At 44.1% G+C, this 12,315-nt stretch overlaps 1 protein-coding gene across 3 annotated transcripts in view; it reads left to right on the top strand.

The window, feature by feature from the left end:
• The window catches only part of CELSR1 (cadherin EGF LAG seven-pass G-type receptor 1), a 564,861-nt gene that overhangs the window by 385,436 nt on the left and 167,110 nt on the right, over positions 1 to 12,315 (top strand). For all 3 annotated transcript variants that reach the window (XM_029617243.1, XM_029617241.1, XM_029617244.1), the window contains exon 8: positions 88 to 213. In XM_029617243.1, the coding sequence (XP_029473103.1) occupies positions 88 to 213 (126 nt within the window). The remainder of the gene's footprint in view (positions 1 to 87; positions 214 to 12,315) is intronic.

Genomic DNA, 12,315 nt, shown 5'->3' with positions numbered 1-12,315 from the left:
TTGCAGCCGATTTGTGTTTTGATGCAGCCAGTGGGTCATGAAGATACGGATGACTAAATATAATGGATCCCTTGTTTTACGCTACAGGTTGTGCATCTAAGAAGAACTTCTGTGACACCACCGCCTGTCAGAATGGAGGCACATGTGTAAACCAGTGGAACACCTATTTATGCGAGTGTCCCCTGCAATATGGTGGGAAGAACTGTGAGCAAGGTAGAGTATGCTTTCATTTCTCACTCTCTTGAATTTTGCTGCTATTGTTTTGGTGTTTGCCTGTTTAAATCGTCCAGCAGTCCACGGCAATTGGCTAAATTTTCATGCAAAGCTGTCATGCCCTCCGTTCAAGTCAGAGGGGATATTTGCAGATGTTTGTGGCTCAGTCAAAGATTGTTAGAGGACTTGAATAGTCAGCCTTCTATGTGCATTAATTTATATTGCAGCTTGAATTGCTTTAATTACATTGAGAGCGATATTCAGTGTCAATTTAGCTGGATAAGTTTGGACTAATCTGGCTAGGTGGCATTATTTCAGTATTTGGCTGCATTATCCTGCTAAGTGGGCGATAGGGCGTACTGAGGAGGAGCTACTTATCCGGAGAACTTAGCCGGATAAGTGCCAATATAAGTTAGAGTGCTATTGAGCAGGTCTAAAGTTAGCTGGATAAATTTATTTGGTTAAATATTAAGATAGCTAGGTATATTTAATGGCACAGCCATGCTGCTGAATACCCCAGCCAAGTTAGCCGGATAGCATCTGAATATGGACCTCACAATATTTCAAACCGTAATCATGCTGATCTCAGGTAAAATGCCTTTTTACCCTGAATATTTATTGGCCAATCGTGCCCTGTTTGGAGGAGCTGAAAGCCTGTGAAAAAAAAGTAGTTTTATTCTAAGGTGAATATGGCATGGCATATAACGCAGGATAATTGCAGGAAGTTTGTATACAAATTACTCATTTCAACACCTGTTTCTGTGTAAAAATCTGAAGAAAAAAAAATTTGCACAAAATTTCAGGCCACAATTAACTGAGAGATGCATCATTTTTCTTCCTTCAAAATTAATAAATTGCCTAGATTGTCAAAGGTCCATATTCAGAAGCATTTAGCCGAATAACTCAAAATTTATCCAGCTAAATGAAGATTTGGAAATTTATGTGGCTGAATTCTAGCTGGATAAACTTTTTATCCTGCTAAAATTTGATTGGATAAGTTAAGGGCGTTTTGGGGGTGTAGCTGGATAAGTTGTTCAATATTCAGTGTTATCCAAATAACTTATCTGGCTAACTCTGGTCAACCCGCAGATCTGTCCTAAAATTAGCCAGATAAACTTATCTAGCTAACTAAATACCTGATTCACTAAGGGTTTTTCCAATAGACACAAAATAGGAGAAAAGCCTTAATGAATCTGGCCCTAACATACCTGGATATGCCACGCCGCTGAATATATAGACTAAGTTGGCCTAATAAGTTTCTCTGGTTAACTAGCCGAGCTGCACAGCAGCTGAATATGAACCTCTCAGTTTTTTATGCACTGGGATTCCCTTACCTGTTCACTTGTGTTTTACTTTCAGTGTCCTTAATTTGTCATGTGCATTACTACATACAAATAAAATATATACAAACAGTATCATATATTACTAATAACAACTGATTTTGGCAGTTGGTGCTTGGATCTCCTTGCTTTGGTGTGTAACATACCTGAACCAGGAAGTGGAAGCCCTGCAGTAATAAATGGGTCTGCTGTGTGATTTAAGCATTCTCGGTATCATGGAACCCAGTCAGCTGACCAGCTTTAAGATATTAGCATGAGCACATATACTGAACTCCTGGGACATTTAAGGGATTAAAGAGAAAAGAAAAATAGAAAATACAGGAGGTTACTTTGTTTAGAATAATGAAATAATATTGAAATGTTACAAATACTAATTTCATGGTTTATATAGAAAAATATATGCATTTGTGTGTATATAGGAGGATCATTTTCAAAAGAATTTCCCCAGGTAAAATGGTGCTTTTCCTGCAGAAATAGCTTGTTATAAAGTTGCCTGCCTGATACGTGTATACGCTTACAGGTGTATGTTCTGTATGCACGTAAGTTTACCTGGACTGAGCACCTGGAAAGGGCTAGAATTGGGGAGGAGTTTGGACATATGGGCATACTTCTGGATTTTCAAAAGCATGCATGTAAAATCTCCTGAAAAATTCTTCCTAAATTCTCTTAGGTGTAATTGTATGTGGATAGCTTTGGTGGGACAATTTCTAAAGTAAACTTGATAAGTTTGCTTTGAAAATTGATTTAACTTAATGCTGTTATAAAATTATCCCTAGGATGCAATAGTCAGACATTTTTAAATGGGTAAATGTGTGTTTATTATTGCCCTTTCCTCTTATGTGGGCATACATTTAACTCTGTAAATAAATTAATGGAGCAAACGTATATACAATATTTCATTTTCAAATCTCCATGCGTACTTTGCACCCTTTTGCATGCAGGTGCAACATAAGCAGGTACTTTTTGTACCAGTATTGTACAAAAATAAGTTTGTAGTCCAGTGGCAGTGCAAGCTCCATGAAGACTGTGAAAATTGACCTCTTAAATAAATATGTATTTGAGCTAAAAGCATTAATGTATTAATGTAAATAAGGGCAGGAAAACATGCTTTTAGTCTGTTAGATGAATGGCAGGGTAAATGGCAGAGAAGGATGATATGGTTTTATGTTTACATGTTTTTATTGATTTTATTTACTGTTATTTTTTATGTTTGCTATTTTAACTGCTTTATGTATTTGTTTTATTACTGATTTTATAAATGTTGACATGGAAACCTCTTAGAAATTTTGATAAGCGGTATACAGATTTTGAATAAATAAATATCACTTTTGACAGGTATACTGTACATGTGATTTGTTGTCATGGCATAACAGAATCCAAAATAATTTGCTGTTCTACTACCTGCCACCAGCTGCTATTGTATTCGTAAGCATTAATCTTCCCACTAGTACAAAGCTTTTTCTTATACCAAATCTTTTGTAGTATGCTACCATTTCGGTATAATCTCAGAATCTGAAAGGTGAATTTTAAAAGCCAGACATGGGCCAAAACCAGGAGATGGGCGTACATCTAGCACATGTGCATGCCCACCTTATTTTATAAATGGCCCACATGCGCACACAGGTACTAATCGGGGAAAAAATGGGGCAGAATGTAAATGGAGCATGGGCATTGTGGGGTGGAGCCAAGAGATATGTGCGCATGTACCTAAGTGCCTGGGTGTGCATATAGGTATATTTCAGCACAAATTTACTTCTGCTATGGATGAGGTGTAAGTCTGATTAAAACTATTTCCAGGCATCTTTAGATTGCTTGAGGGGTCTGGATTAACTGGAGAGAGTGCAGGCTAAAGTTTCAGGAGGGTCTTGAGGACCTAGCTATAGACTGGGCAAACTGATGGACGAACTGGTGAAACTGGTCATGGCCTGGACGCACACTTGTTATAAAATTCCCTCACTTGCATGACTCAAAGTTGACATTGCCTTGCTGTGCATGTACAATCTTAAAATTAGGAGCCCATATACGCCTGACCTATTTTATTACAAGTGTGTATACTTATACGCATGCTATAAAATTTCAGCGCATCTGGCCTACGTATATGGGCACCCGCACGCCCATTTTAAAATTACCGACCCTATTTCCTGCAGCGGGTTTCCGTTTGTCGATGGACCTATGCAGACATTTGTTTCTTATTAGGATACAGCAGTGAGCATCAATTTTTCCTGAAAACATATTATTTATCTTCAGGGAAGGAGAACTACTGTATACTAAAATCAACAGTTTACTTTCAAGCATGTTTTGACTTATGGTCTTTTGCACAGTCTAGCAATTATGGCTCTCTTGCTTTTGTTTGTATTTTTTGCCAAGTTTTACTGGTCAGGGCTTGGCCTCCAAACTTTCCTTAGCTTGCAGTGGTACTCTGAGTCCAGCTAACAGTATAACAAGGAATAAATGCTTGAAACCATAGATAGAGGAGGGAAATAAACATCAGTGAAGCTGTACCACAATGAAACAAAAATAAATCCTTGTCACTGTATACTATGGTTTCCATTTCATGACTCATTGTAGTGAATTGGCAGCATACTCTGAGTGGAGTGTGGGAAAGTTTAGCTATTAGAGGAGAGACATGAAAGAGAGAGAGTGTGTCACGTGTGTAAATGTTGAATCACATAGAGAGGTTCATAGATCTTCTGAGTTCCAGAGGAAAGTGATAACAAGTGCCGTAGGATTGTGCCACAGGAAAGCAATATGACAACTATAGGATCACAGTGGAAAAAAGCAATCTGACTGCCCTTGGACTGCACCACTTTAAAGTGATATCAGCACCATATAATCACATGCCAGAGAAAAGCAATATGACTGCCACAGAATTGCACCACAGGAAAGCAATACAAGTGTGATGGGATCACACTACAGGACTGGGATAGGACTGCCATGGGATCGTGCCACAGAAATGTGCTTTTTTAGGCAGAGGAGGTATATCATTGGGTGGGTTATAGGGAGCATTTGGTTCTTTGGTGTGGTAAGGTTTTAAGATTCTGTTATCAGTTCTGTTTTGATATTTTATCTTTGCTGGCCTACCACCCTTGAGAATAGGGTGTGAGAGTTAGATAGGTTGGGGGGGAGGGGATATTTTTTATTTGTATTAGTTACGAATTGTATGTAATTATTTTGAATTGTTTGATTTATGAATTATGTTTTTAATCTGCTTGTATTTATAAAATTATGTATTTCTCTCTGTTCTAAGATGCTTTGGGTGGCATACAAGTCTAAAATTGAGTATAAGCTTCCATACTGGGTCAGACCGATGGTCCATCAAGCTCAATATCCTATTTCCAACAGTGGCCAATCCAGGATACAACTACCTGGCAAAAACCCAAACCGTAAATAAATCCCATATTACTAATGCCACTAATAAACCGTGGCATTCCCTGAATCAATTTGATTAACAACAGTTTATGGCCTTCTCTTCAAGGGCCTTATCCAAACCTTTTTTAAACCCAGCTGTGCTAACTGCCTTAACTACATCTTCTGGCAGTGAATTCCAGAGCTTAATTGTATGTTGAGTGTGAAAGAAATTTCTCCAATTTGTTTTATTACATGTGCTACTTACTAACTTCATAGAGTACCGCCTAGTCCTTATATTATCTCAAAGAGTACATAACAAATTCACATTTACCCATTCTAGACCTCTCATGATTTTATGAACATAAGAACACAAGAAAATGCCATACTGGGTCAGACCAAGGGTCCATCAAGCCCAGCATCCTGTTTCCAACGGTGGCCAATCCAGGCCATAAGAACCTGGCAAGTACCCAAAAACTAAGTCTATTCCATGTAACCATTGCTAATGGCAGTGGCTATTCTCTAAGTGAACTTAATAGCAGGTAATGGACTTCTCCTCCAAGAACTTATCCAATCCTTTTTTAAACACAGCTATACTAACTGCACGAACCACATTCTCTGGCAACAAATTCCAGAGTTTAATTGTGCGTTGAGTAAAAACCCCTATCATATCCCCCCTCAGCCGTCTCTTCTCCAACCTGAACATCCCTAACCTCTTTAGCCTTTTCTCATAGGGGAGCCCTTTATCATTTTGGTCACCGTTCTCTGAACCTTTTCCAGTGCATCTGTATCTTTTTTTTGAGGTATGGTGACCAGAACTGTACACAGTACTCAAGGTACTGTGGGGAGAGATACAGAGGTATTATTACATTCTCTTTTTTATTTATCATTCCCTTCCTAATAATTCCTAACATTCTGTTTGCTTTTTTGACCGCTGCAGCACACTGAGCTGATGATTTCAATGTATTGTCTACTATGATGCCCAGATCTTTTTTCTGGGTGGTAGCTCCTAATATGGAACCTAGCATCGTATAACTAAAACACGGTTTACTTTTCCTTATGTGCATCACTTGGCATTGTCCACATTAAATTTCATCTGCCGTTTGGATACCTAGTCTTCTAGTCTCGCAGGGTCCTCCTGAAATTTATCACGATCTGCTTCTGATTTAACAACTCTAAAAAATTTTGACATCTGCAAATTTGATCACATCCCTCGTCGTACCCTTTTCCAGGTCATTGATAAATATATTAAAAAACGCTGGTCCAAGTACAGATCCCTGAGGCACTCCACTATTTACCTTTCTCCACTGAGAAAACTGACTTCTACTCTCCATTTCCTGTCTTTTACCCAGTTTGCAGTCCACAAAAGCACGTTGCCTCTTATCAGAAAAAGAAGTTATTGAACAAATTGTGTAGTACACCCAACTCAAACAATATCTTGTCTCATTTATTCAAAGAGGGAAGATACAAATAAAACAATTATCATATTAAAGAAAATGAATATTACCCAACATTATAGAAAGTAGAAAGCAATTTTCTTAAATCATCTGCAGGGCTGACCCATGAGATTAAGCACAGGGTGAAGGAGAAATTATATCTTCTCACAGGACAAGCAGGATGGTTGTCCTCACAAATGGGTGACATCGAGGATGGAGCCCAACCACGGAAAACTTCTGTCAATGTTTCAGAACTTTGACTGGCCCCTACTGGGCATGCCCAGCACGGCACTAACCCTGCAGCCAGCAGGGGTCTCCCTTCAGTCTTCTTTTTTCCGTGCAGCAGTAGCCACGCGGTGAAAGAGCTCTTAACCACGTTCCTGACAGGAATATAGAATTTATTATTCTGAAGAAAATTTGCCCCTCAGGGGTCTCCCTTCGTTGAAGTTTTTGCCGTTGTTTTATCGACTTTCGTCGACTTTGGCCCTTGGGGCCCGTTAGCAGTCGACAGTCCCGCGGCTAAATTTTGGCCTTCCGCCATGGCATCGGGTTTCCGACGGTGCCCGGACTGTACCCGGACGATGTCAATCACAGACCCTCATGGAGTCTGTGTTTTGTGCTTGGGGAGTGAGCATGATGTCCTGACTTGCACCAAATGTGCCTTAATGACACCAAAAGGTCGCAAAGCCAGAATGGAGAAGATGGGGCTCCTCTTCCATGTTTCTACCCCAACACCATCGATTGCATCGACGTCATCGGAACCGGCACCATCGAAATCTTCGTACCATCGACAGGCCTCCGGTGACCGTCCGCCATCGATGATTTCTCGGCCATCGACTCCTGTCCCATCCCCTGATCATCGAGGAGATCGGAAGGAGAAACATCGCCATCGACGTCATAAGTCTCGGCCTGTCGAGGAATCGACGTCATCGACCTCTGCACCGACCGAGCCACCGCAGAAAAAGCCTCGATCAGAGTTGGCACCGTCCACTTCTGTTTCGCAGGCACCGAGACAACCCTCTCCCCCTCGGGGTTTGGGAGCCGCGATTCCACCGGTGACGGTGGTCCCTCCGGCTCAGCCTCAGCCTCCCTCTCCCGTCGAGCCGGGTCTAGTTACCCCTGGTCTCCGGGCAGAACTGGACCGGCTGGTCCAGGAGGCCATCGATAAAGCGATGCAACGGTTCCAGCCTCCCCCGGCACCGACTCCGGCACCGAGAGCGGAACCGGCCACCGAGCCGATTGCGGCTGCACTGGCACCGCTGTTACACCGGATGGAGGCATTAATGACAGCCCTTCCACCGGTGATGCCTATATCACCGACACCGGCAAGACCGCTGTCACCGACAGATATTTCCTCGGGTGGAGAAACACCGTATCGGATCCCACCTTCGGGTATAGTTCCGTCGGTTCCAGGGCGTCCCTCGCCACCGATCTATCCTTCGGCATCGATACACCCCTCTGCTCCACCGAGGTTTCCGATGCCGGCATCGATTCCATTGAGACCGACACCGGTTCCTTCGATGCCGACCCCGGCACCGATCCCGGCATCGATTCCATCGAGGGTTTTCTCGATGCCCCCGGTGGCTCCTTCCAATTTCTCGGAGCCTCAACCAGGACCTTCAGGTGTTCAACCCCCTAGTGGTCATACAGGTCACCAACCTGATCCTTATGACACTTGGGGTGATGATACCTCCTCTGATACTGATAATTTGCCTTCACCTCCCTCTCCCACAGAGAGTAGAAAGCGTTCTCCTCCTGAGGACCTCTCTTTCATAAATTTTGTGAAGGAAATGTCAGAGTTGGTGCCTTTCCAGCTCCAATCTGAACAAGATGACAGGCACCAGATGATGGAATTACTCCAGTTCCTGGATGCCCCTAAAATTATAACATCCATACCAATCCATCAGGTTTTCCTAGATCTTCTAAAGAAGAATTGGGAATCCCCGGGATCTATTGCTCCAGTTAATAAGAAAGCTGACACTACATATCTAGTACAGTCAGCTCCTGGTTTTCAAAAACCACAATTGGACCATCGTTCTGTAGTCGTAGAATCAGCTCAAAAGAAAGCTAAACGACTAAAACCCCACTCTTCTATACCTCCTACCAAGGAAAACAAATTCCTAGATAGCATAGGTAGGAAAGTATATCAAGTAGCTATGCTGATCTCCAGAATAGCTTCCTATCAGCTGTACATGACCCAATACAATAGGGTCATTCTCAAACAGATACAGGACTATTCAGATTCCTTGCCAGAACAGTTCCAGCCACAGCTCCAATCCCTACTAGCTAAGGGATTTGAAGCTGGGAAACATGAAATTAGAACATCTTATGATGTATTTGATGCTTCCACGAGACTTTCTGCTACAGCAATCTCGGCTAGACGCTGGGCTTGGCTCAAGTCATCTGATCTGCGTCCAGAAGTTCAAGACAGGCTATCTGATTTGCCTTGTCTTGGGGATAATCTCTTCGGTGAGCAGATTCAGCAAATTGTTGCTGAACTTAAGGATCATCACGAAACCCTTAAACAGCTCTCCTCCATTCCTCCTGATATACCTTCTAAACAGCCGTTTAGAAAAGACTCCAAGAAGCCTTTCATTCGGCCCAGGAAATATTATCCCCCTTCATCTAAGCCTAGGCCTGCACGGTCTTATCATAAGACTCAGCCTCGCCAGACTCGAAAGCAAAAACCTGCAGCCGCTCCACCTCCGGCCCTGCAGCAGGTTTTTGACTTCCACTTGGAGAGCATATACCAGACCCCTCTTCCAGCTATACCAGTGGGAGGTCGACTATGCCACTTCCTGGAAAGATGGCATCTGATCACCACAGATCAGTGGGTATTAGCAATCATTGCACAGGGTTACCATCTCAACTTCCTAACTCTCCCTTCCGACTCCCCACCCCTGCAGGCGTGGAGTCTCACAGATCACTCGGTTCTTTTAGAGCAGGAGGTTTCTCTTCTCCTACAGTCAAACGCTATAGAACCCGTTCCTCCCTTTCAACAAGGACAAGGGTTCTATTCCAGGTACTTCTTGATCCCAAAAAAGTCAGGGGGACTTTGTCCCATCCTGGACCTAAGGGCCCTCAACAAGTACCTCCACAAGGAGAAGTTCAAGATGGTGACCCTAGGCTCGTTGCTCCCTCTACTACAAAGAGGGGACTGGTTATGCTCTCTAGACCTAAAAGACGCATATACCCACATTGCGATAACACAATCTCATCGCAAATACCTCCGTTTTCTAGTAGGCCAAAGTCACTACCAATATAGGGTGCTACCTTTCGGCCTCGCATCCGCACCACGAGTGTTCACCAAGTGCCTCGTAGTGGTTGCAGCGTTTCTACGACAGGAAGGTGTCCACGTCTACCCCTACTTGGACGATTGGTTGATCAGGGCCCCAACCTAGCAATTAGCTCGGTCCTCCCTGACCCTAACAATTCAAACTCTGCTTTCGCTAGGGTTTCTAATCAATTACGAGAAATCCTACTTAGTCCCATCTCAAACCTTATCCTTCATTGGGGCAGACTTGGACACCTTACAGGCAAAAGCCTTCCTTCCTCATCAACCAATCCAGACCATAGTGTCCCTAGCTCGCCAGCTGCGGTCTCAACACACAGCAACAGCTCGCCAATTCCTTGTTCTACTGGGACACATGGCCTCCTCGGTTCATGTGACTCCCATGGCCTGCTTGGCCATGAGAGTCACACAATGGACTCTGAGACTACAATGGACTCAGGCTATTCAGCCTCTGTCCTCCATAGTCCACATCTCCAACGCCCTTCGTCTGTCTCTTGTATGGTGGATGAATCCGTTCAACCTCTTACAGGGCTTACCCTTTCTTCCACCAGATCCTCAGGTAATTCTCACCACCGATGCTTCCAACATCGGTTGGGGTGCCCATGTAAACGATCTGCAAACTCAAGGGCACTGGTCACGAGAGGAAGCCAAACACCAGATAAATTTCCTGGAGTTGCGAGCAATCCGCTATGCTCTCAGAACTTTTCAAAGTTGCCTATCGAACCATTCCATACTAATTCAGACAGACAACCAGGTGGCCATGTGGTACATAAACAAGCAGGGAGGCACAGGCTCCTTCCTTCTGTGTCAGGAAGCTGCGCAGATTTGGGCGGAAGCCCTCTCCCACTCCATGTACCTCAAGGCCATCTACTTGCTGGGAGTAGACAATGTCTTGGCAGACCAGCTCAGCTGAGTCTTCCAACCACACGAGTGGTCACTCAATTCTCTGGTAGCGACCTCTCTGTTTCACAAGTGGGGTTATCCCCACATAGACCTCTATGCGTCCCCTCAGAACCACAAAGTGGACAACTACTGCTCTCTCATTCGCAGCCAGCACTCTCGGCCGAGAGATGCATTCTCCCTCAAGTGGACGACAGGTCTACTCTATGCATTCCCTCCACTTCCTCTTCTGTCGAGGACTCTCGTGAAGCTACGCCAGGACGGTGGAACCATGATCCTGATAGCACCATACTGGCCACGCCAAGTGTGGTTTCCCATACTCCAGGATCTCTCCATCCGCAGGCACATTCCTCTGGGAAAGGACCCGCATCTGATCACTCAAAACGACGGATGCCTCCTTCATCCCAACCTCCAAGCCTTGTCCCTGACGGCATGGATGTTGAAAGGTTAGTCCTTCAGCCATTTAACCTTTCGGACTCAATTTCTCGTGTCCTAATAGCTTCACGAAAGCCCTCCACAAGACAATCTTACTCATACAAATGGAAAAGGTACACATCATGGTGCACTTCTCAGTCCCTTGATCCCCTTTCCTGTCCAATCTCTAACTTCTTGGACTATTTGTTGCATCTATCAGAATCCGGTCTCAAAACCTCTTCCATTAGAATGCATGTCAGTGCGGTAGCCGCCTTCCATAAAGGTATCGGGGGTGTCCCTATCTCAGTACAACCCCTGGTAACACGCTTTCTTAAAGGCTTGCTCCATCTGAAGCCACCTTTACGTCCACCGGCCCCATCTTGGGACCTTAATTTAGTTCTTGGTCGTCTCATGAAGCCACCTTTCGAACCTCTGCACTCCTGTGACTTAAAATTTCTCACATGGAAAGTGTTATTCCTTTTGGCTATTACTTCAGCTCGCAGAGTTAGTGAATTACAGGCCCTAGTTACCTATCCGCCTTACACTAAACTTCTGCAAGACCGGGCGGTACTCCGCACTCACCCTAAATTTTTACCTAAGGTAGTTTCGGAGTTTCATATCAATCAATCCATCATACTACCTATCTTCTTTCCCAGGCCCCACTCCAACTCCGGGGAACAGACTCTGCATACCTTAGACTGTAAACGAGCTCTAGCTTTTTATCTAGACCGTACAGTTTCTCACAGGAAGAGCACTCAATTATTCGTCTCTTTCCATCCTAACAAGTTAGGACACCCTGTGGGTAAGCAGGCTCTTTCCTCCTGGTTGGCGGACTGCATTTCCTTTTGCTATGAGCAAGCTGGCATTCCTTTCCAAGACCGTGTCAAAGCACACTCTGTGAGGGCCATGGCGACTTCAGTAGCACACCTTCGATCGGTGCCGCTTCCTGACATCTGCAAAGCTGCAACCTGGAGTTCCCTCCATACCTTTGCAGCCCACTATTGTTTGGATAAAGCTGGAAGACAGGATTCCATCTTCGGCCAATCTGTCTTGCGTAACCTTTTTCCAAACTGATGTACCAACACCCTTCCACCTTCCCGGTAGGGTGCGGATGCCCTTCACTAAATTCCACCCCAGTTGTTGTGCTTGTTGTACGCCGTTGGGTGCATTTGGTGCAAGTCAGGACATCCTCAGCTCGGTACTCACCCATTTGTGAGGACAACCATCCTGCTTGTCCTGTGAGAAAGCAAGTGTTGCTTACCTGATGTAACAGGTGTTCTCACAGGACAGCAGGATGTTAGTCCTCACGAAACCCGCCCGCCACCCCGCAGTGTTGGGTTCGTTTATTTTATTTTTGCGGCACTGCCTGTAGCTA

The sequence above is a fragment of the Rhinatrema bivittatum genome, chromosome 9, assembly GCF_901001135.1.
Source record: "Rhinatrema bivittatum chromosome 9, aRhiBiv1.1, whole genome shotgun sequence".
NCBI classification, from domain to species: domain Eukaryota; kingdom Metazoa; phylum Chordata; class Amphibia; order Gymnophiona; family Rhinatrematidae; genus Rhinatrema; species Rhinatrema bivittatum.
This window is presented reverse-complemented; position numbering and strand designations above follow the sequence as displayed.